Source organism: Oncorhynchus nerka, linkage group LG4 (assembly GCF_034236695.1).
Source record: "Oncorhynchus nerka isolate Pitt River linkage group LG4, Oner_Uvic_2.0, whole genome shotgun sequence".
Classification (NCBI taxonomy): domain Eukaryota; kingdom Metazoa; phylum Chordata; class Actinopteri; order Salmoniformes; family Salmonidae; genus Oncorhynchus; species Oncorhynchus nerka.
In genome coordinates this window covers 30,702,282-30,724,478 of record NC_088399.1, presented here as the reverse complement: position 1 = coordinate 30,724,478, position 22,197 = coordinate 30,702,282, and the positions used below count along the sequence as shown (strand labels likewise).

Here is a 22,197-nt window from a genome sequence, read left to right as displayed (position 1 = left end):
TGAATGTTTGTACTTATTTCTCCTTGCTGTTATAGCTTAGATTTTTAGGGACATGTCAGTTTGCCCATTCTTGTGAATCATTTTAGCTTTGGTCACATGTACACAGAAAAGTAATCTTATTTTTGTTTTGTGTAGTCTTTCAAGGGTGTGATGAATGAAGTGATGCCACTTTTGGTTAAATGTTTACTCAAGTATAGACATTATCCTGTGCAAGTGGATTAGACTGGCCCTCCGTTACACAAAATATCTAACGGAAGTGGCGATGGATTGTTAGAACAAGAAATAAAACTTGTAGCTCAATAGTTCTACCCATTCACCTGTGTGACGTGAAATTGTAGGCATTTACACCCACAGTTAATGTCTAACTTGAGCCCAATAAAGATTTGAAAATTATCTTCATGTTGATTTACACAATTAACAAGAAAAATACAATGCTGTTCTTAGATTTTGTCAAAGATCGACAGGGACACATTAAGCACCAGCTTAACATGATCAATGAAACAATAGCACGTCCATGTACTCTTCAGTATAAAATCATCTTAGCCACACAAAGCGGAGGCCCGAAAAATCCATCTGCCTCGCATTAGTTTAGAATAACCTCCAGCACTCCTGAGTTGTCTACTGTCCAGGAGCTGAAAGGCTTTTGTTCATGAATTGTTTCTTGACAAAGCACATCCACCACTGAAAAAAAACAAATCACAGTCCAGGTTAGTCCATTAAAAGCAGTCCGCAATTTCACTTTATTTTCAATGTTAGTACTTGAGTACACTTGGGATTTAGTGTGACAGATCGGGAAGTCAAATTTTACCGTCTCACCTTGCTGGGTTTGTCTGTCTGGGGGTCAAACACACGGTCACACAGCCTCAGCCCCGTCTCCTGGCGGATCTGCTGCAGGTACGCCCTCATTGTCTCTGATCAGGGACAACCAAATCAATTAAAAATAAGTGATTAACGTACTACTGGCATTCCCACATCTCATCCTGCAAGGACTTCTGCTAATGCTCCTTACCCTCTTCCTGCTTGTTGCTGGGCTTTGCATACATGGCATTGAGAGGGAAGCCAGGTTCTCCAGGGATGGGGAAGTTAGTGATGCCCAGAGTGTACATTTCCTTCTCTCCCTGACCCCTGGAGCTGCACTGTAAACACAAATAATTTGGGAGGGGAGTTCACAATACAAATGTCTTTATTTGCATTATTCTGAGGACCTAACATTCTATAATTTAGGGAGGGGTTATTTGGATTCATTAGCCATTTAGTTAATTAGAAAATCATGTTGGCAATCAAATCAGATTCAGTCACCTTCTGTAGCTTCTTCAGACATTCAGAAATGTAAAGGGTGACGTAGATCAGAGTCCTGTCTGCCTCGTTCTGGGAAGGGGGACAGGTTGTTAACTCCAAGAATACACCAAGCCTTTTGTATTCTCATTACTACTGACTTTAGTCTATCTGTTATCTGATAACATGAATAGGTGTATGCGAGCAGAGCCTAGTTTCAGTCACCATCCAACTTATGGGCAGCATTGGTTAGAATGCTAACAGAGCTATGAGAAGATTGTATTGCCGATATTGTAGTGTCAATATTCAGAGGCAGGCTGGGGCATGTTGGAAAACTAGGGCCAAAGCACTGTAGCAAGAGGCCTAAAGGATAGGTACTGTAAAAAAATAAGTCACTTCATTAAAACATAGACAGTAATTCCTTACATGGCAGGTGACTACTTTTACAGTCACCATTTTACTCATAGACAATAAAATAATTCAGTTTTCCTTTACCTTGATTTCATAATTCTTAAAGAAGACGTTGGCTTTGAAATAATAGATGGCCTCTTCAATGATGTCAGAATCTTTGGCTGAAATAACACGAGTATTGAGTATACAGGAAGTTAGGGAATGATGGACAAGTTCATCAAAATAAAGAGAATGAACACGCGACTGACTCATTACACCAAATAAGGAAGAAACATGCACCACCAGGCAACCAAAGTCAGAAGCGAATGAAAAAAACTGATGTGCAGGTTGAAAGAGTATGGATAGCTAAATTATAAATCACAGAAAAAAATGTATCACACATGAAATTTGTCCATTATTGTAGCCTATTTTCTAAACACCATGTGTGGATGGTACGAGTTTGCAAGCTGAAACGTACTCTCTTTTGCTGCAGGGCCCTTGAACTGGGTTTTTAGTGGCAGCATAGCCATGTTCCCCACCATCTTGGTGTCCCCATCCATCAAGCCAGAGTGGTACGCCTGCGAAGCAAATTGAAAAAGTTGATGTTTGTATAGTATAATGGCCCTTTCGTGAGATTAAGAATGTGTTCTTAACCGTCTTGCCTAGTTAAATAAAAAAATAAACAGGATGAGAAGCCAGTGTCCCTGATAGCTGTCAATAATACTAGTAGTTACAAAAGAGCAGATTAGCTAGCTAATTTAGAAACTAGCCATATTAGCTGCAAGCGCTAACATGTTAATTTGCTAGTTTTCATTTAAATTGGCAACTAGTCTGTCTCACTAGCATGCAATATTGTACATCAAATTACGTAGCCAACTTCTTCTGGGGAGGTAAAGGCATCACCAATAGCTAGCAATTCTACTGTCTGTACGTCATTAGGGTGCATACAGGCACAATTATCATACAAATAATCCCATTTCAGTATTGCTACTGTTCATTTAAGAGGTGGTCATAATATTGTAATTTACTTACCGGCATTTTGAGAAATAAATGTCAATCTTTTAACTCAGCAAAATAAAAATGTTTCGTATGCCAGAACACTGCTTCCGCCTGTCCCACCCAACAGAATTACAGGAAGTAGATAGATGCGGTGTGTAGAATATTTGAATGGCCACAGGGTGGTGCCAATTTAAAATTTTCAGAGCAATACTTGTGTGAAAACTGTTTTACAATAGTTTTTATTCAAAAAAATATAATCCAAATATTCAACGGGGGGGGGGGGGGGGGTTGCAATATCAGGGTCACAATACACTATACACAATCTTAAAATGATAACTAAAACATTTTTAAACAGACATAATACGTCTATAAATAAATATTATGTGGCATGATACTGCAATTAACATTTCCCTCTGACCATCAAATGTTACTCTTTTCTTTCTGGGCCTCTTATGTCACCTCTCAGTCCTCTACTTTGTCCTGAAATAAATCATCATAATTTGTGTTGTCAGGCTCCTCCTCAGGCTCCTAAGGACAGAAAAACAAGTAAAGTGAGTGAAAGGTTTTAAGTAGTTGGGAGCGCACTTAGTATACTTAGAAATGTAGTACATTACTTCCAAAAGCAGGATTATAGTTAAGCACTAGGCATACGTTTCAGTCCACATAGTGGATTTTTATGTACTTACCTTTGGCTCCTTGAACTCCAAGTCTTCTCCGTATTGTATGGAAAAGTCAATGTGCTGAAGCACTATGTTGATGCCTTCCTCATCTGTGCGGTCAAATGGCAGGAATCTCACCATGCTGTAGTCGTCAATCTGGAAAACAAACAAACATATATATATTTTAAATTAATTCCAAATTCAGAAATCATTCAAAATCATTAACACCATTGCTGCCTTTTCTCTGAGCGTGGCTGTGTGCACAGCAGGAACTTACCAAGCCACAGATGGCTTTGGTCAGCTTCTTGAACTTCTTGCTCCTAATGGTGACAGAGTTGTCCTCCATCATTGAGTACATGTCTGGGTCCAGGTATCTGCATAGAGAGAGTGAGATCTGTCAGTGTCAGCCAATACAGGTCCGCTAAGCATGCATTCAGAGCCAGACACACACAAAATCAGATAAACAAAGACCACAGTGACAGATAAACACATAAAAAGGAGGAATTCTTTCATTCTGGCACATACTTTTCAATTTCCTTTTTGGCCTTTGGACTCAGCAGATCCATTTTAGTCATTATGTTGACTGTTGGAATCTCCAAAGACACCATGGCACTCAAAGCAGCCATGATACCAGAAATGAACTGGGATGGGAGAAAATTGTTTAGCAATTAACTTCAAATACTACTGTCAGAGCATATTATTGACAGAGTAAAAGGCAGCATGATCAGGAATAAGGTGGGTTAATAGTGGCCAGATTACCTTGAAGGTCTCCACCATGAACTGCGAGTCTACCAGGAAGACGCCACAAACACGGAATTCCCATTGCTGGAGCTGCTCTACGAGCTGCCTCATCACAGGGAGGTGTGTGTAGAGCTCTATTTGACCTGCAGACATCAACAACCCCATCATAATTTTAGTTAATACCACTCTCACTACAACATCAGCACAAACTTCTCAACAACTATGATCATCATGTTCAAAATCAGATCCATCAAAGTCATGTTCCTTGCCCCCCTCTATGAATAGCACTTTACCAGGACAGTCAAACAGTATGTAGTCATCCTCCACGTGGCCCAGGCTCTCCTCCAGCCAGTCAAAGTTGTTGGCAAAGTACTCCATGCAGAACACCAGCCCTCCATTTGGGCCGAACCTCAGTGACTCATCCTCCATCACGTCATCCACCATAATCAGCTCCCGGATATCTGAGGGTAGAAAAACAACCAGTCAGTGCCACTCACTGTAATATAAACAGGACTATCACATAACTCCTCAGAGATGTGTTTTACCTGCCATGACCGGGTAATCAAAGTGTTCAGCGGCTGGGTCTAGGTTGACCACCTGTACAGAGCGGTTTATGGCTTCTGCATGCTGGATCAGTGTAGAGCAGTAGGTACTCTACAGATAGGGGAGATTAATAAACCACAGCGGACTGAAATATCTGTGACAAAAACATAGGTGATGATATGATAACTTTTAATAGGCTAAATCAAGCAACATCTACAGTACAAGCACATTAGAAAAGTGCTGGAACTGCATTTCTGACACTGACAAGTCATGGTCAATGGCAGTGCATGTAGCTCAGACCTTGGATGTTGCAACTAAACTAGCAAGCGCTAACTATAACTATTTTAATATGTGAATTGCCTTTAATTGTAAAGCATAGCCTAGCCCTGCTCGTTTAGCTACATTTTGGAATGACATGGAACAAACAGCAAACACTTAACGTTAGCTAGCTACTAGCTACCCACTGAAACTAACAGTAACGTTTCAGTGTTGTGGATAGCTAACGACTTTAGCTAAAAACATTCGCTAGCTAGCTAGCTAGCTAGCTTAGTTAGTTATCTTACCTTTCCACTTCCCGCGGGGCCCATCACGAGTTGAGCATAACGAGGCATTTATACTATAATATCCCAAGGCCTGAAACTACACAAAACAATTTTAGTCGCTTAATTATTAAAGAGTAATGTTGCTAAACCATATGTCGGCGGCTACATTCACAGCTAACATGCTTGCAGGCAGAAGACATTCGTTAACTACGGGTATTGTGTGAAGACCAAAAGTTGTCGTTCGACTGAGCAGTAGATTTTCACGCATGCGTACAAATAATCTTACCTACACGCCAATGTCAAGAATCGACAGCAACTTAGATTTTGTCAGTCAATATTATTGCTACTTCTGGTTTTGAATGAAAAAACAGGTGATATTTGCAGAAAATGCCAAGACTATGTCAGAGTGCATCGGATGAAACAAGATGATGGTATCTTGCCAAAAATGTATGGCTGTCTCAGTGCAATAATGGTCTTGATGTCATTTTCCAATATTATCTGTTTTGAACACTATATAGGACAAATTACATTGCACGTTTCTAATCATGTGTCTATGTCCCTTATTGAAATAGTACAATTAATTATTTTAAATGTTATATTTAAATGTTATAGATTACATTTGTTTATAGCGTTCAATTAAATTTAACATTGACATAAAGTAATAGAATAGGTCAATTCACTTCGTCAATAAATACATTCAATAGGTCAATTTAAGGACTTTAACCAGACAATGAAAATACCTATTTTCTATTGTAGAATTTCATAATTCAAAGAGATGTAACTTTAGGAAAAACAACATGTTTTCAATATAATGATATGTGTAGATTGCAATCTGAGACAAGTTTTTCTAACGGGGACTGTGGCAGCGCGTTGCGGGAAAACTGAGATTACAAAATAACCAATAAGCACTAGAATTATGTGGAAACAGCAAGTTTATTAGTCAAAATATTTCTAATATCAAAATGAAGAATGTTGCATATTTGCAGGCAGCAGTGTGTTCCGTGGTTTCCCTTGGAGTAACAGCCGCTCTTCTTGCTAGGGCCACTCCTCTTGGTCAACATCAAGCACCAAGGCAACCAGACCCTTAGTCTCAGTAGGAAAGCAAAACCATATTGACATTAATGCATAATGTTGTAGTGTTTTCCTAAAGCCTTAGGAAGGCTCAAATCAATGGGGACTCATGCTGTCCATGTGGGGTCAGACGACATTAGGAACACTAGCTTGGAACTACTGAAAATGGATTTTAAAGAATTGATTCCCACTCCAAAAAGCAGCAAATTAATTCAGGCCCGAAGCAATCACTGGGCCACGTCTGAAAGATTCAGCAGGCTACTGGCATGTCACACTTGGCTAAAAGACTACAGCATTTGGAGCTGACACCAGGACAGAAGCATTACATATCCACGATTGCTGATGCTTACAGAGCATGCACATAAACTCATCCAGAAACATGACCTAAAATGTGCTTCACAGATGCATCAGGACAGAGAAAACTAGGGGTTACTCTATAACCATGGTGGACACATCCTACAAAAAGCAGGACTTAACGTCCTCAGGGCAGTTTTTTACTACATGCTTACATCTGTGCCTTTATCAGTGTTCATAAAAAGACAACCTGGAGTTAAATGGCTGATGACTGCATGAGCTCACTGTCTATGGGGGAGCAAGACGACTTATTCTCAATCATATGACTGCATCGCTCATTCGTTTTCAGTGTTTTTACATGTGGTGTAATTTTCTTTAAGTGTTAAAGGGATACTTCGGAATGTTGGCAATGAGGCCTGTTATCTACTTCCCCAGAGTCAGATGATCTTGTGGATATCATTTTATGTCTCTGTGTCAAGTTTCACGAGCCAATGCTAACTAGTATTAGCGCAATGACTGGAAGTCTATGGGTATCTGCTAGCATACTTCATTGCCAAAATCCTGAAGTATCCCTAAAAGTGTTTTCTTTGTCTTACAATTTAATATGAACAGGTGGCTGAGAATGAAATGGGATTCTTATTGTGGGTGAAATTAGTAAGAGAAGGCTCACTACAGGAAAATAAAAGGCCATGGAGCTACATGTACTTACAGGACATTTTACATGACAATACATATAATTCAAAAAGTGGCACCAAATATTTATTTGAATGACATTATGCAAACGCATGTGACAATTGCATTTTTTAAATGTATTTTTACAGACACCACATGGTGGGTGGAACACATGCCAATGCGGATGACATAAAATATTATACATTTCTTTATAGAGTTAAGTTAGCAAACAGTTATGGTAGAGCATTTTTTGTGGTTATGTAGTTGGAGCTGCAGGTAGAAAGGAATGAAACGATACACTGAACGACAGCACCCTTTGCCTCACCCCTCCCTTTTCAGCCCTGGGTTTAGGATTTCTTGTACTCAATCCTCTCCACTTTGACGTCATCTCCTATGAGCTGGTATACGTACGTCACCACTGTGGATGCTTGGATGTCCATCAATACAAAGGATGGGATGATGTTGCTGAGGAGTAGCCAAACAGGGGAGAGGAATGCTCATGTTTACACATCAGTGTAATGCTAGCAGTTAGCAACTTACCAAGTCACTTTAAAAACATCTGCTAAATGACCCAATAAATATGTCAACGACTTAATTTGTAGAAATTCCACCATTACCTTTCCAGTGCATTGTAGGCTCCAGTTGCTGAGCCGGGGTTGATGTAGAACTTGTTCTCGTTTTCGAAGGCCTCAAACTTGTGCGTGTGTCCAGAGATGAGGATGTCAACGTCGAGCTGCCTCTGCAGCAGGGCCAGGCTTGCCATGTCCCCCCAGGGGATCACCTGGTGCCCATGGATCAGGCCGATCTTAAACTGACCTACTGTCACCACCTTCTGCTCCGGGTAGTTCAGGTTCTATAGGGAAGAGAAGGCAGAAAACACCACAGCTCATCCACTTTCCTTACCTATTAAAAGATTATACATACATTTTGATATAATGGATCATGCAATAAAGCATAAGGGAAGCGGATATAAAAACCTCATCAAAGTCTCCCCTGACAATGTGTACGTCCCCAGCCAGTGTCTTCAGGTAGTCATAGCTCTCCTTGGTGCAGAGGTTTCCTGTACAGAGGATGTGCTGGATCTTGCCTGGCACCAACAGCTTCTTAAACTTGGCTGGTAGGGTGTTGCATCGGTGGGGGATGTGCAGGTCACCTAACACCAGGACTAACTGGCATCAAAACAGTGGATGGAGAGATGAGATATGTTGGCAGTTACAGGAGGGAGCTCTGTCATACTTACAAAATATAGGCTGTCCATTAGGAGGATGACATCAAGTTGAGTCCATACCATTTCAACTCAGTCAACTCAGGAAATTAAATTCAACATGTGACTTGCAAATGTTCAACTAGTATGTCGTATTGAATTTCAATTCATCTTAAAAATGCCACAACTTTGGCCCTTGAGTTGGAAGATAACTAAGTTCTCGAGTAGGGTATATCAATACTCCATGGTAATTAGAAGATTGTTGCCAATTTGATCAAGGACTAAAGCTTCTTGTCCCATTCCGCAGAATACTCTATCCCCACAGATATAGAAGTTTGTCTGAACAGCGACGAACAAATAATTAAGGCGTATTTATTTTTCCACATCACACATTAGAAAGGTCATACTACATCACCAACCATCCAGCAAAGGGTGTGTACCCAAAATAACAGTTTGTTTTTAGAGTTGCCTCTAAATGTATCAAACAGATTGCTCAATAACCTCACCTGAATGCATGGCAACATTCTTGGTGTGTATATGTGTTAGTATGGAAAATGTCTTTATTACCAGGACATCATTATAAGGCTAACCCTTAGAGTTTAGCGAGGTATGGGGTGTTACGATGACAGGCATCCCTCCATTAGTCTGCAAAACAAGCCTCCAGAAGAGGTAGAACAGGCAGAGTACAGGGTCCAACACAGAGAGCGTGCACTTACCCGGTGACCAGCCTGAATACAGAGCAGAAGAAGATTGGAGAAGGGGTAGGGTGGGTAACAGGATGTGTGTGGAGAGATTGACATGAAGCAAGATCAAAGATAGGAAAGGAAAAAATAAAACCAGGTGGGAAAATAGTGAAAACTTAATTTTTAATTTAAGGAAACATTCCAAACAAATAAGTGTTAGTAAGGAGACAATAGATGATAGCCTTAATTGTTAGTGGGTTGCAGGTAAGATCATAACTATAGCGTGAGTGATTATAGTAGTGCCCCTACCAAACACTAACGTTGGGTTTGTGCACTGACACAAAATGTCAAAAGGTCCATAAAGTTGAAATCAAACTAAAATGACTGAATTTAAATACGTAACTTGCTGCGATGAGTAGGCATGAGAAATGACATGGTGGTAGCTAAACAACCAGAGAAAATGAAGAAATCACCTGCTAGCTGAGACATGGAGAAGGAAATTAGCTAACGTTAGCTAGCTACTCGAGCAAACTCAATCTCATCACACAGATTCACAGACAATGACACATTTAAAGTAGAACCCAATGCAGATTGAAAGGGTGATTAATTTGAGCAGTACTGCGTTGTTATTCAGACCACTTTTTTGTCATGTGATCATCCATCTCGGGCTAGCTAGCAGACCAACATGCTTTATATGCTGGGATCTAGAGATAAGAGTTTACGGTCACAAAGCAATTAGTCCATACATCCACATACAAGCAATGTTCACGAAAAATAAACAAGGAAAAAAAATCTAATATTTACTACTTCATTTTCACTTACCATCGTCTATTTTGCTGTTGGGCTTCAGGAAGCAGCTACGCAAGAAAACGTAATGACGTTAACAGTAAGTCACGCAATCAGCCAATGAATGCCGAGCAATCCTACGGAGGCCAATGTCGAACATACTCGAATGTGAGCAAGGTGGATTCCTGCCATTTTTTAAAATTAATTGCTTTACTTTCAATGCCCCCATTCGAATGCATTATAGACATAATGAGTTGTGAATGTATCTTTCAAGTGCTACTCCCTCCCTGTCAAACATTTAAATTCTGTATAAAATTATATCAGTCTCAGAGATTGCAGACATTCACACCAATGAGTCAACAGCTACAAAACATTGTAAATCTTATCTGACAATAAGCCTAAATTATAAACACAGCTCACAGTTTTCTAGAAAGGTTTATTGGTTTATTTAACTAATTCCAAACAGAAATATGTAATCGTGGATGTGGAATGAAAAGGGGATACGGGGGAGAGACAGTGAGGTCCAGAGAGCTAGGTGTGCGAGTGTCCTGGGGTTGTTTGTCTCTACTCTAGAGAGAAGTTCAGGCCCAGCACCCCCACCCCCCCAGAGCCCTGCAGCAGCTGGGTGGCAGGGTCAAACTCTAGCGGCACAGTCTTGCTCTGCTTATGCTTCAGGTCCCGCTCCATCAGCTGTGTGCACAGACACAGGGCCACATTCCATCAACAACATGATCAAAGCCATGCATGTACACATGTATGCACACAATTTACAGTGACAGACACCAATACACTGACAAAGTAACATGCTAACAAATGATAAGACATTACAATTGAGATTAATATCCTCACCAACAAAGTAAAACCACTTGGGAATGTGAATCACCATGAGGACCAAAAAGTGGACGGAAGGACATTCAGAGTTTGGTCATGTCACCTCACCTCATAGGTGGATAGCTCCAGCAGCTCACTGATAGCATCCTCCTGCTGTGACAGTGGCTTGTTGATCGCCATGGCAGCCGTGGCCACATCAGGGTGGTAATGCTTCTGCAGGGTCTACACTCAGGAGAGCAGGAGGGGAAAGTGAAGAGCACAGTGAGTTTGGCTGTGTTCATCTCTATGTATAATGTTCTTGTTTGTCTGGATACCCCTACACACCTGAAGCTCCCACAGGCTGCTCTCCAGTGCGTGGCACTGGGAGGGCTCCTCCTCCTCCATCAGGTAAGGGTCATCACAGGCTTCTGTCCAAACACACAGGAAATGACAAGCCATGTCAAACAACCTATCTATTGGAAAGCCCTTTTAAGACCTAGCCTATATGTCAAACCACCACATCAACATTATCATCATAATCAAATGAATTCATTCCCATCTCCAGACAGGTGAATGTATGGGGTGAAATGGGGACACTTACCGTCTGCTGCACTAGGCCGGTGAATGAGGACTCGGCAGGCAGGGTGGCGGCGGATCAGGTTGCAGATGAAGGGCAGTACCATGAGCAGAACAGCAGGTGGCGCCGTGAGGGCCAGGCGGGACAGACGCTTGGCAAACGCTGCCACCAAGTAGACTGGCAAGTGACTGGAGAGAGAAAGAAAAGACACCATGGACAAATAGTTGATAACTGTTAACTGATTTACAGAAAGCGCGATGATAAAATGCCAGTCATCGATAGTTAATGGAGTGACAGAGAGGTCTTACGTGGAGGAGAGGAAGAGGTTAGCTAAGTGGAAGAAGCGTGCTCTGTACTTCACATGGAAAACAGAGGGCTCCAGCAGGCTGTACAACTTCTTGTAGAAATCGGGATAATCTCTGCAAACACACAGGCACACACTTAAACGGTTATTACTCGAATAGTCACTTGACTCTAGTGTTGAGGGAAAGTAACTCCAACTTAAAAATATTCAATAGCTAGGACCAGGTTTTTTTTGTTCCTATGATAGTGGGTAATGTCTACCTCTGTTTAAATAGTTTGCATCCAATGCAAAAACCTAAACCTTCAGAAGCTGAGGAAGACAATGTTTGCTGGTTCAGTACCTTCTGCACTAAGAGTGTGGAATACTCACAGGTTGTGCTGATGGATGAGCACAAACAGGCCATTGAGAGCCAGCAGACTGATTGCCCCTCCTGTACAGACACAGAAAAAACAATATACAAGGAATTAACTTTCCCAGTCGTACAAAATAAAGCTACACAGAATACCACTGTGGGTGATGAATATGGCTGTATTACAGAAGTTCTAACACACTTATGGTTACAGTACACCACAAATAATATATTTCTCGTAGTACTCTTCTCTTTCAGTACAGTGTGGCATCTAGTCAGATTGTTCTATAGGTGACAAACTATGGAAACTCAACTCACCAACATCATAGGCTGCAGTCAGGAAGTCAATCATCAGTGTGGGATTGCTTATGTGGGGCAGGATGGAGTCATGGAGGATCACCAGCACCTTCTTGTACATGTTGCTGGGCAACTACAGGGTATGAAAGACATGAGACTGAAAATCTGGGACTCTAGACTGGAACAAAAGACAAGTTCAAAGGTGGTATATATGTTAAAGTGGATCTTATACCTTATACTTCAGAAACCCGAGCCACAACCGCTCAAAGGTACGCTTGTGTTCCTGATGGGAAGGAGATAATCATTACATTCAGTTATAGCAATACTTCTAATCATGAGACACAAAAAGCATGTTTTCTCCAGATGATAGGGGGCTTTGCTTACTTTTAGTTTGGCTGCTTTCCAGTCTTCATGTTTAGCTGTAAAATGAACCAAGGGGCAAACAATCACACAATAAGTTAAGGCTGAGCAACAGAAGAAAGTCTGGAAGCTTCTTCCCCAGAGCTAAAGAACCGAATCCCGTTCTGTGTATGTGTTATTTTACACACACCTTTTTCTCAGTAGCTGCTGCTCACCCCCCCTTCACATTTCTCACTTAACCCCCAAAAAACACTACTAACTTTGACTGCCCGTCTGCCTCGCCAATGTTTGCAATGACGATGAAAAAATAACATTAAATCGCCATTTAGACTGCCTGTCTGTTGTGCTTACGTTTTATAATAGCCTACTGTTACAACAGACAAAGTTTGTTCAATCATCTTTTCTACAACATGTCGAAGGTTGCCGGCTACACCAGACAAAGACGTCATCGCTCCTGAGCAGCTAAAACACATCTGTGCGTAAAGAATCCCACGCATACACAGAAGCTTCAGGTGTTTAGCTGAAGAGGCATCCAGAGAATTTGGCAACTCAGCTACTCTGATAATTTAATGGCACCTTTGCACAACAATGGTGATGGTGCAGAAAGATGGAGGCATTCAGAAATGACATCATTGTTTTTAACACTACCCACAGAGTTCTTAAACTACGGCGCACGACATGGTTCAATGTACCAGTAAACCAGCACAATTTACTTTTTTGTTTTTTCAAATTGCTACTGTCTCGGAGCTAGAATTCGGGCCATGTATACTGTGCTAATGCTGTAAAAAAAACTGAGCAATGTACAATACGGCGAACTAAGCATTTGTGCTAAGTACATGGGGGCCTCCATCTTCATGCACCTTCCCCATTGAATAATATGGACAATTTTAAGAACATGTTGCATACAAGTTACTAAAAATGCATTGTTTTCATTTTAATATATAGAATAAGAGCAAAACAGCAGGCTGACCTTCCTGTTTGACCAGGTAGTTGGTGAGTTCTGACTCCTGGCTAGGCATGTTGATATTGGACAGCAGTGTGAACACGTTGTTCTGGTAAATGGGCATCACTGCCTGAAGAGACAAGACAAGACCATTCTAAACAAACAACATCAGTCAGATATGACAGCCCAACACTTGAGCTAAGGCGTGGAGCTCAAGTCAACTGAGGTGATTAAAGACAAAATAGTGAAGAATGTTAAAAATACATAACTGCTATAGAACAAACACCTAAACAAGTTACAATACACCATCTCATTTAGAACCTCCAAACAGACACCAGTCCTGGCGGGGCTTACCCCTTTGGTTTTGTCCATCACCCTGCCCACGTTCTCACGGACAAAGCTCATGACGTAGTAACGCACATCCTCCATATCCAGGTACTCCTGAAATCTGGAGATAAGAAGCGCCATATCCTCGTCCCGAGAGAGCAGCCGCTCCACCACTGCCTGTTCACAGAGCAACGGACCGTTACAGACAGAATCTCAATGTAACAGGTGTGAGTCAGTCGGTGGAGCATAGCGCTTGTAACGCCAAGGATTGTGGGATCGGTTCCCGCTGGTGCCTCCCATACTAACAATGTCTGCACACATGACTAAGTTGCTTTGAATAAAAGCGGCTCATAAATGGCATAAATAGAGGCGGTTCAGTTTCAAACTTGCATCTTTGGTGTGCAAATGCACCCTTATGACAGTTTAAATTGTATACTGTAGTACAGTATTTAATTGAAACCCCTACCTGGATGAGTTCTCTTGGGAAGCTGTAGTTTTCACTCCAGTCCAAGTCTTGGAGGGGGAACTTTCCTTCCATGGAGGCAAACTGCATCAGTGCACACAGGGCACTCTCCTGCATCGGAATAAATAGCATCGTCAGCCCAAACACACAACATTTGACTAAATCCTTCATTTAAAATAAGTACATTTCACACACACACCACACGTCACTAATGATTAGGACCAATGGTTTTTCTTTACCGTGTGACCAGACCCCAGAAAAACACCAGGCCCTAATAAATCAGAACTTATGAAGCAGCTGACCTTTTATTCTAGGACCTAAATCAGACTGAGATAGCAATTACTGGTATACAGTCTGAAACAAAGCACTGCAAAAAGTTTAATTACAAGCCAGAATGTTAAATAAAATAACATTTTAACTTACTTAAACAGTTGTCTGTGCAGTTGGTCCTTTAGTGGGTCAACATTTTAGACAAAATATCCACAGGAAAGTATTTACTTACCAGACTTTTTAGAGTGCCAGTACTGCTGTTGAAATGTATACCCCGAGCACATGTGCAAAACCATGTAAACACCTGCAAGACTTCAATTAGTATGAATGCATTAAGTGCATGTACTTCAGTCTTGTGCACGTGCTTTAGGTCAAGAGCAAACAACTCTTGATTGCCACAGACTGAGACTTGCGTTTTCAAGTCGTTTTAATAATAGTTTCCTGTGGATATTGTGTGTCAAATTTCAACCCACTGAAGGACAAACCTGATGGCCAATCGGCAGAGTACGTTCAAATATAATTTTATACAACATTCGTGACCGACAAGGGACATTTAGTTGTTTTTTTTCCCCTATGTGCCACAATTGGGACTAACTAGGGCCCAGAGTTTTCTTAGCCTGGTTGCCAGTGTTTCTGTTCTCTCGCAAACTCCTTATGAAATTGAGTGATAAGGAGTAGGCAAGAGTTCAAACTGATCTGGGACCAGGCCAGTCTTCCCTCCTGGCCCAAACAATGAACTTTTGGTGTTGACAAAAAAGTAACTCGCCTTAATCTGGTATGATTCATGGCTGATGTGCTCCAGCAGCAGCTCCAAACAACTGTTGTATCGGTGGCGCATGAACATGCAGTACTTCTCATCCGCACTGCGATCACCTGCCAGGACACAAAAAGTTAGTCACCGGCATAGCCTGAGGCCCAAGCAACATAGAGATACAAGACACCTAAAAGTATATATTTTTTTGTTGCAAAGTCTAACTCTATAGATGTAACTGAACAAAATACTTTCCCAAACAGCCTACATACGTTGTCCTTGTACTTGGTGAGGAAATGGCACAAAAATACTGAAGAAAAATATAAAACGCAACATGTAAAGTGCTGGTCCCATGTTTCATCAGCTTTCACTAGCTTTAAGCACCAGCTGTCAGAGCAGCTCACAACATCTGTACATAGCCCATCTATAAATTGTACGAATAACGACCTCTTCCCCTACTGTATTTATTTATTTTGCTCCTTTGCACCCCAGTATTTCTACTGTGCACACTCATCTGTCAAATCTACCAGTGTATTAATTGCTATATTGTATTTACTTTGCCACCATGGCCTATTTATTGCCTTCACCTCCCTTATCTCACCTCATTTGCTCACATTGTATATAGACTTATTTTTCTACTGTATGTTTGTTTTACTCCATGTGTAACTCTGTGTTGCTATATGTGTCGAACTGCTTTGCTTTATCTTGGTCAGATCGCCGTTGTAAATGAGAACTTGTTCTCAACTGGCCTACCTGGTTAAATAAAGGTGAAATAACATTTGTTTAAACGCGCTGAAATAAAAGATCCCAGATATGATCCATACACACACACACACAGAAAAAAATATTCTCCCAAATTGTGTGAACAAATTTGTTTACATCCCTGTTAGTGAGCATTTCTCCTGTATCAAGATAATCCATCCACCTGACAGGAGTGGCATATCAAGAAGCTGATTAAACAGCATGATCGTTATACAGGTGCACCTTGTGCTGGGGACAATAAAAGGACACTCTGAAATGTGCAGTTTTGTCACAATGCCACAGCTGTCTCAAGTTGAGGGAGCATGCAATTGGCATGTTGACTGCAGGAATGTCCACCAGAGCTGTAGCCAGAGAACTGAAGGTTAATTTCTCTACCATAAGCTGCCTCAACCGGCTTCACAACCACTTGTAACCACGCCAGCCCAGGACCTCCACATCCGGCTTCTTCACCTGCGGGATAGTCTGAGACCAGCTACCCAGACAGCTGATGAAGAGTATTTTTGTCTGCAATAAAGCCTTTTTGTGAGGAAAAAGCCATTCTGATTGGCTGGGCCTGGCTCCCCAGTGGATGAGCCTGGCTCCCACCCATGGCTGCGCCCCTGCCCAGTCATGTGAAATCCATAGATTAGACCATAATGAATTTATTTCAACTGACTAATTTCCTTATGTGAACTGTAACTCAGTAAAATTGTTTCTAGTTACGTTTATATATTTTTAGTATACCTTTTTTCTGGTTGCCAGATCTGGAGTTGCAGAGCAAAACTGATACTCACCACCAATCAACAACTCTTCTTTGGGCAGTTGCCCAACATACAGCTCTCCCCTCTCCAACAACGTGCTGAACAGTTTAGTACATCCCTCAATCGCACAAACAACGTCCTTCTCTTTCTCTGACTGAGGATGAAAGTGGGGAGAATGTGCATTGGTATGTAATATATATCGTCAATCACCATGAGAACCATGGGGCCAAATATGGGGGGGGGGTGGCTAGCTAGCTTTCCAAAACCAAGAGGCAAAGCTAACATTGAACACGCACATTAGACCGTTTCTGTTAAGTTACATACCTGAAGATACTCAAGAACGTCGAACACATCGTTACATACCTGAAGATACTCAAGAACGTCGAACACATCGTTGGCATGTTTCTTGCTCTGAATAATCAGATCTACTTTACCGTTGATGTCTATTTTAGGTGTTTTCACATCATTTACGGTTAAGTTTTCCGAACTCACGTTGCACCTCTTCGAAGCCGCCATTTTTCCCCCAGATGAGGGTAGTGTTGACGTCCTTTACGTTCTAATTTCGCCCCCTTGCGGTCGGCGTGTATACTGTGCTGGGCCTGGCCAAATATCTAAAATAAATATTCTATCTGTACTGTAACAAATGTACTTCCATAATTTACATGTGACATTCCAAAACAAATTGAAAGCTTTATAAAACACCATCATTCCCATCATTGCATCCGGTCTTAGACCTACATGTCTTATCAATTTGTGTTTGTTTCATGAAACACATCCAACTAACAAATCCTTACAAATAAAATGTGTTACAAAGACTTTACTAGAAAGGATTCACACAATGGTTTAAAAATAACAAAAATGTTTATTAAAATGTCTTCATTATTGAGTTAATCAGTGGCATTACTGACAATGCATTTCCATAGCAAAACAAAAGCTCATTCTTGAGATACAGCAAAGCAAAAGGTGTCTTTCCACTTGCCAGAGACTTCAAAGTGCAGAATCTGATCTATTGCCCTCCTCATCATCCTGAAACTGGAAAATGGTTTTATGAGTTTCAAAAAAGGGAGGGTGATGGCACCTCCCAAAAACACAGCAGGTTTTATGAGGTCTGGGTGTTAAGTGCTTATAGTTGATGATTCATCTAATAATGTTAAACATTTTGTAGGACAAAGAACCACTGATAATTGAACTGGCAAATATATAATTGTGTTGTATTCACCCACCTGCTCCCTATCCTTATCCTGCGCTCCTGTTGCAGTTGCCTCAAAGTCATGTATGGGCAGTGTGGCCATCCAGCTAGCCATGGACCCTTCCTTGCACTCTGTCTCCACAATGCTGGGGTAGATGTGCTCCTCCTTGAAAGCCAAGATGGCCTGCTCCTCTTCAGTCCACTCCAGGCACTCATGGAGGCCGTCCCCACCAAACCGCTTGTTGTACCTGTCAAAGTGCACCTTCTCCAGCACCAGGCCCAGCCCAGGGGCTTTGGGCACGTCCACTTTCTCCTCACCCCAGCTTCGCTTTAACACTTCGTCCCCCGAATAGCCCTTCACCACAGCTATCACCAGGCCGATCATCTTCCGGATCTGATGCATCATGAAGCTCTGGCCACGCACAGTAATCTCTGCGAACTCGGCGCCGCCACGCACAAAGGGCTCGCCACAGGACATCTCTGTGATGTAGCGGCGGGCGCTGGGGTCCCGCGCGGCCTTCTGGGAGGTGAAGTTGTGAAAGTTATGGGTGCCCTTGTAGCTGCCAAACAGCTGGTTTACTCTCTGCAGTGTCTCTGGCTCAAGGCGGAATGCAGCGGAATTGTTGGTGTAATAGTCCTTTGGGGAGAAGGCCACAGTGGGGAGCATGTAGGAGTATGTGCGAGCATCACAGCTGTTTTTAGAATTGAAGCCCCCAGTCACTCGTTTCAGACCTATAGGGATAAAAGATCACAAACGATGCAGAACAACATTGGTAACTAAACCGTTCTTGTCTTTAAAGTTTTATTTTTGATATCAATTGTTTTTATTATATGTTCATGCCAATAGGCAGAATAAACAGCATTGGACAAACAACATTGCATTGTCAGTGCATGTCCAACACATTTTCACATAACACCTTGAATCAATTACTTCCCAAAAGGGACCACCAAGTCCTCCTAGTCTTTATACAAGAACGATAGGCTGCTTTGTGACGGTTTTAGGCTTGTCTCCAACACATTTGACAGGAAGCAGTGCGATCTCACCCAGCACTCTGATCTGTGGTGGAAGATTGCAGTTGATCTTTTCCATTACGTCTTCAATCATCCACAGTTTTAGAGAGACCACTTGACCTGCTGCAGAAACACCCTGACAGAAAACAAATTAAGCTGATCACAAAGCAAGGTAATAACAATGAATGTGTTTGAGGCCACACAAAGTGTATGTCTTTTCCTGTGCATTTAATTTCTTCAGGTATAAAACAAATGTAAGGATACTTGCTCAAGGGATGCATTTGGGCAGACAGCTACTAAGCCTTTTCCATGCTTGCCTCCCATACCTTGTCTGTTCTTGCACATCTTTGGAACGACATTTTTTTCATGTCATCTCCATGGTTGTCTGGGATGCACCCAGACTTAATCAGTGCTGTGACCAGCTCATCCTCAATGGTTTTGAACTGGGAGGATCCAGCATTTCTCTGAAACACAAAACACAGCAGATTAAGTAAATCTAAACGCAACAATTTCAACGAGTTACAGTTCATATAAGGAAATCAGTCAATTGAAATGAGGGCCTAATCTATAGATTTCACATGATTCGGCAGGGGCGCAGCCAAGGGTGGGCATAGAACCCCCCACTGGTGAGCCAGGCCCAGCCAATCAGAATGTTTTTCCACACAGAAGGGCTTTATTACAGACAGAAATACTCCTGTTTCATCAGCTGTCTGGGTGGCTCGTCTCAGACAATCTCACAAGTGAAGATGCCAGATGTGGAGGTCCTGGGCTAGAGTGGTTACACATGGTCTGCTGTTGTGAGGCCGGTTGGACGCATTGCCAATGGTAGCAAAATGAACATTAAAATTCTCTGGCAACAGCTCTGGTGGACATTCCTGCAGTCAGCATGCTAATTGCACGATCCCTGAGACATCCGTGGCATTGTGTTGTGCGACAAAAATGCACAGTTTAGAGTGGCCTTTTATTGTCGCTAGCACAAGGTGCACCTGTGTAATGATCAAACGTTTCATAAGCATCTTGATATGTCACACCTGTCAGGTGGATGGATTATCTTGGCAAAAGAGAAATGCTCACTAATATGGTTGTAAACAAATGTCAGTATGGAACATTTCTGGGATCTTTTATTTCAGCTCATGAAACATGGGACCAACATGTTGAGTTTATATTTTTGTTCAGTATATTTAGAAAGCTGCACCTAAATGGAGGACTAGCTATTTTTATTAAATCATCCCTTTATGAAAATATTAAGATTAATACCAACCTGCATACCGTAGTAACCTTTGCCTGAATATGCCAAAAGCAGGACCACTTTTCTTTTGGGGTGTTTCCTCTCATTGCCAGTTGGTTCTACAGACTTCAGCTTCTTTCTGATGTGTCCATTCTCACCCGACTCTCCATTTCCTTCCTCCACTCGTTTCAGTGGCTTGATCAGCATATTTCCTGACCCTTCTTCACTCATCATCCACCGGATCCCTGCACACTTGTAAAGCCAACCTGGTGAAAACACAGATAGCTAGTTAAAGGGATAGTATTGTGAGTGAGCTAAGAGCTAGAGTTTCCACCCTGTTCCTTTCACCTAATAAATCACTTCATTTCAAAAAAAAAAATCATATCTGAGAAGGGGAGTGAAGGAGACCAGAACGGAGGGAACAACCTTCTCAAATGAAATCCAGCCGTGGGCTTAAAGCTGAAATCGATACCTAGACCCTTATCCCTAGGTACTCTAGAATCACTACAGACAACATATCCAATCATTTCAGATCTACATGACTTCCTGCCTGGAGGAGGAGGAGCTAATTGTCATCATTACATGAAAGTTTACGAACATTAGAACACCACAACAATATGGATTCTCTTAATTTGACTTTCTTCCAAAGTAGTCAGATCATTTCGTTCAATTAGGTTTACTGTTGCTTCTGATACGCAACACTGGTGGACAAATAGTCATCATTTCTCAAGTGATAATTTAAATGACATATGCTAATGTTTTAAGTTTTGAAGACCTAAATAGGAGCCAGCTAGCTATCGTTACCGATTCAGCTAGGCAAACTAGCTTCCTCACACAACACATACAAATTGCCTATGGTTTGCTACCTAGCCAGCTAACTAGCTACCATGACCAGCAATAAATAGGAACAATCCTTTGCAGGAGACTCACGTGTGATCCACGAAAAATCGTTAAATACACGTCTTGCTTATAGCACAACTTTGGCAGTTAATCCATTTACGACAGCTGTACAATCTGAAACAAAAATGCAAGAAACCCTTTACAAGCTAGATAGCTATCACTGCAGGCAGCAACAGCGACACACATGGGCAAAATCAACTTTGACCTTCTCCTTCTTCTTCTATGATATAATGGCGGTTCCGCAAACAAACGTTAAAGGTGCATGCCGCCACTTACTGTGCTGGAGTGTGTGGTCAATCACGGTTTACAACATAAGCTCCACATTTCTAAATCCTTCTACCTGACTCATTACTTCTGAGAAAAAAAGAGCCCTACTAACTTCTAAAATCCCTTTCCAAACTCAATAACCATAGCCTTTCACCTCTCTTCAACATACAACAATATAACATGTCCCACCATTTCATCTACTATACACTCCAGACACAAACCATTCACATGCTTGCCAACCAGATGTGATGATGATTTCAAGCCACATTACAACCTATGTTGTGATAATTGCGTTGTTTGCTCTATAACCTGTTAATTCCTATGCTTTGCAACTATGATATATAGGCCTAAAGGCCAAGATAATAAGAAGACACAGTGGCAGAATAAATTCAACCATGCCTATGTTTTATCACAAAACCAGATAGTAACCTCTGTCCAGTGAAGTACACAAAGAATATTGCATGTACAGTAACAGACCGTTACATCACCTACAGCATGGCCAAGCAAGTTAATGTATCCGAAATGTGCAGACCACTAAACAAATATTAATTTAGAACAACAGACAGTTACCGCAAGTCGCAAAGAAAACAGAAGCTGCCTCCACTATTCTAGGACCATTTCAACATCAACATTTCAACATCCACAAATCACCTCTGCTTAGTCTAATACAGTCACAACTAAAAGATATCAAAAACAATTTAGTCCAATCAACATAAGCTAAATATGATGTGGCTGTCCATGGTTCTGATTTCTGTTTGAGTGTGCATGTGTGTGTACGTGCACATGCGTT

At 41.6% G+C, this 22,197-nt stretch overlaps 5 protein-coding genes across 7 annotated transcripts; all 5 read right to left on the bottom strand.

Annotated features, from left to right (window-relative positions):
* Window positions 1-169: 169 nt before the first annotated feature.
* On the bottom strand, window positions 170-2,802 carry arpc3 (actin related protein 2/3 complex, subunit 3). The gene is made up of 7 exons (XM_029651070.2): window positions 2,698-2,802; window positions 2,144-2,243; window positions 1,771-1,847; window positions 1,300-1,368; window positions 1,010-1,136; window positions 817-911; window positions 170-681 (listed from the first exon to the last, which is right to left on the bottom strand). The coding sequence occupies exons 1-7, from the start codon at window positions 2,701-2,703 to the stop codon at window positions 619-621; spliced, it is 537 nt and encodes a 178-aa protein (XP_029506930.1). The 5' UTR covers window positions 2,704-2,802; the 3' UTR covers window positions 170-618.
* An 85-nt stretch (window positions 2,803-2,887) lies between these two features.
* Window positions 2,888-5,392, bottom strand: gpn3 (GPN-loop GTPase 3). The gene is made up of 8 exons (XM_029651058.2): window positions 5,171-5,392; window positions 4,610-4,718; window positions 4,358-4,525; window positions 4,083-4,207; window positions 3,849-3,964; window positions 3,601-3,697; window positions 3,351-3,479; window positions 2,888-3,192 (listed from the first exon to the last, which is right to left on the bottom strand). Exons 1-8 carry the CDS (start codon window positions 5,216-5,218, stop codon window positions 3,127-3,129), a joined length of 858 nt encoding a protein of 285 aa, XP_029506918.1. The 5' UTR covers window positions 5,219-5,392; the 3' UTR covers window positions 2,888-3,126.
* A 671-nt stretch (window positions 5,393-6,063) lies between these two features.
* Window positions 6,064-9,997, bottom strand: LOC115121896 (vacuolar protein sorting-associated protein 29). The gene is made up of 4 exons (XM_029651047.2): window positions 9,896-9,997; window positions 8,164-8,355; window positions 7,804-8,039; window positions 6,064-7,651 (listed from the first exon to the last, which is right to left on the bottom strand). Exons 1-4 carry the CDS (start codon window positions 9,896-9,898, stop codon window positions 7,534-7,536), a joined length of 549 nt encoding a protein of 182 aa, XP_029506907.1. The 5' UTR covers window positions 9,899-9,997; the 3' UTR covers window positions 6,064-7,533.
* Window positions 9,998-10,278: 281 nt separating this feature from the next.
* On the bottom strand, window positions 10,279-17,360 carry noc4l (nucleolar complex associated 4 homolog). Of its 2 annotated transcripts, none has more exons than XM_029651030.2 (15): window positions 17,137-17,360; window positions 16,846-16,966; window positions 15,326-15,432; window positions 14,293-14,400; window positions 13,854-14,003; window positions 13,527-13,629; window positions 12,581-12,615; window positions 12,429-12,479; window positions 12,218-12,329; window positions 11,920-11,980; window positions 11,555-11,665; window positions 11,271-11,434; window positions 11,015-11,097; window positions 10,799-10,912; window positions 10,279-10,549 (listed from the first exon to the last, which is right to left on the bottom strand). In XM_029651030.2, exons 1-15 carry the CDS (start codon window positions 17,326-17,328, stop codon window positions 10,424-10,426), a joined length of 1,638 nt encoding a protein of 545 aa, XP_029506890.2. In that variant the 5' UTR covers window positions 17,329-17,360; the 3' UTR covers window positions 10,279-10,423. The 2 variants fall into 2 exon arrangements, with proteins under 2 accessions (XP_029506890.2, XP_064873517.1); XM_065017445.1 differs by having other exon boundaries at window positions 17,176-17,359.
* Window positions 17,361-17,654: 294 nt separating this feature from the next.
* On the bottom strand, window positions 17,655-21,349 carry LOC115128883 (pseudouridylate synthase 1 homolog). Of its 2 annotated transcripts, none has more exons than XM_029659012.2 (6): window positions 21,171-21,349; window positions 20,274-20,506; window positions 19,339-19,476; window positions 19,046-19,148; window positions 18,036-18,733; window positions 17,655-17,844 (listed from the first exon to the last, which is right to left on the bottom strand). In XM_029659012.2, the coding sequence occupies exons 2-6, from the start codon at window positions 20,472-20,474 to the stop codon at window positions 17,800-17,802; spliced, it is 1,185 nt and encodes a 394-aa protein (XP_029514872.1). In that variant the 5' UTR covers window positions 20,475-20,506; window positions 21,171-21,349; the 3' UTR covers window positions 17,655-17,799. The 2 variants fall into 2 exon arrangements, with proteins under 2 accessions (XP_029514872.1, XP_029514874.1); XM_029659014.2 differs by having other exon boundaries at window positions 17,655-17,838.
* Window positions 21,350-22,197: the final 848 nt, after the last annotated feature.

What these genes read in the sequence shown, in the direction of transcription:
- LOC115121896 (XM_029651047.2), bottom strand. An exon ending in TCAGGGGAGACTTTGATGAG is followed by an intron (nt 8,040 to 8,163) that starts GTTTTTATATCC and finishes TCTTCCCTATAG; the next exon opens with AACCTGAACTACCCGGAGCA. An exon ending in GCCTACAATGCACTGGAAAG is followed by an intron (nt 7,652 to 7,803) that starts GTAATGGTGGAA and finishes GCTACTCCTCAG; the next exon opens with CAACATCATCCCATCCTTTG.
- gpn3 (XM_029651058.2), bottom strand. Translation starts at nt 5,218, where the DNA reads ATGCCTCGTTATGCTCAACTCGTGATGGGCCCCGCGGGAAGTGGAAAG. An exon ending in GCCCCGCGGGAAGTGGAAAG is followed by an intron (nt 4,719 to 5,170) that starts GTAAGATAACTA and finishes CCCTATCTGTAG; the next exon opens with AGTACCTACTGCTCTACACT. An exon ending in TGGAGTTCAAGGAGCCAAAG is followed by an intron (nt 3,193 to 3,350) that starts GTAAGTACATAA and finishes TTCTGTCCTTAG; the next exon opens with GAGCCTGAGGAGGAGCCTGA.
- LOC115128883 (XM_029659012.2), bottom strand. Translation starts at nt 20,474, where the DNA reads ATGATGAGTGAAGAAGGGTCAGGAAATATGCTGATCAAGCCACTGAAA. An exon ending in AAGGTTACTACGGTATGCAG is followed by an intron (nt 19,477 to 20,273) that starts GTTGGTATTAAT and finishes TTTGTGTTTCAG; the next exon opens with AGAAATGCTGGATCCTCCCA. An exon ending in GATGTGCAAGAACAGACAAG is followed by an intron (nt 19,149 to 19,338) that starts GTATGGGAGGCA and finishes GTTTTCTGTCAG; the next exon opens with GGTGTTTCTGCAGCAGGTCA.
- arpc3 (XM_029651070.2), bottom strand. An exon ending in CAGCAACAAGCAGGAAGAGG is followed by an intron (nt 912 to 1,009) that starts GTAAGGAGCATT and finishes GTCCCTGATCAG; the next exon opens with AGACAATGAGGGCGTACCTG. An exon ending in AGACAGACAAACCCAGCAAG is followed by an intron (nt 682 to 816) that starts GTGAGACGGTAA and finishes GTTTTTTTTCAG; the next exon opens with TGGTGGATGTGCTTTGTCAA.
- noc4l (XM_029651030.2), bottom strand. Translation starts at nt 17,328, where the DNA reads ATGGCGGCTTCGAAGAGGTGCAACGTGAGTTCGGAAAACTTAACCGTA. An exon ending in ATGAATCATACCAGATTAAG is followed by an intron (nt 14,401 to 15,325) that starts GCGAGTTACTTT and finishes ATTCCGATGCAG; the next exon opens with GAGAGTGCCCTGTGTGCACT. An exon ending in GCAGCCTGTGGGAGCTTCAG is followed by an intron (nt 10,913 to 11,014) that starts GTGTGTAGGGGT and finishes TCCTGAGTGTAG; the next exon opens with ACCCTGCAGAAGCATTACCA.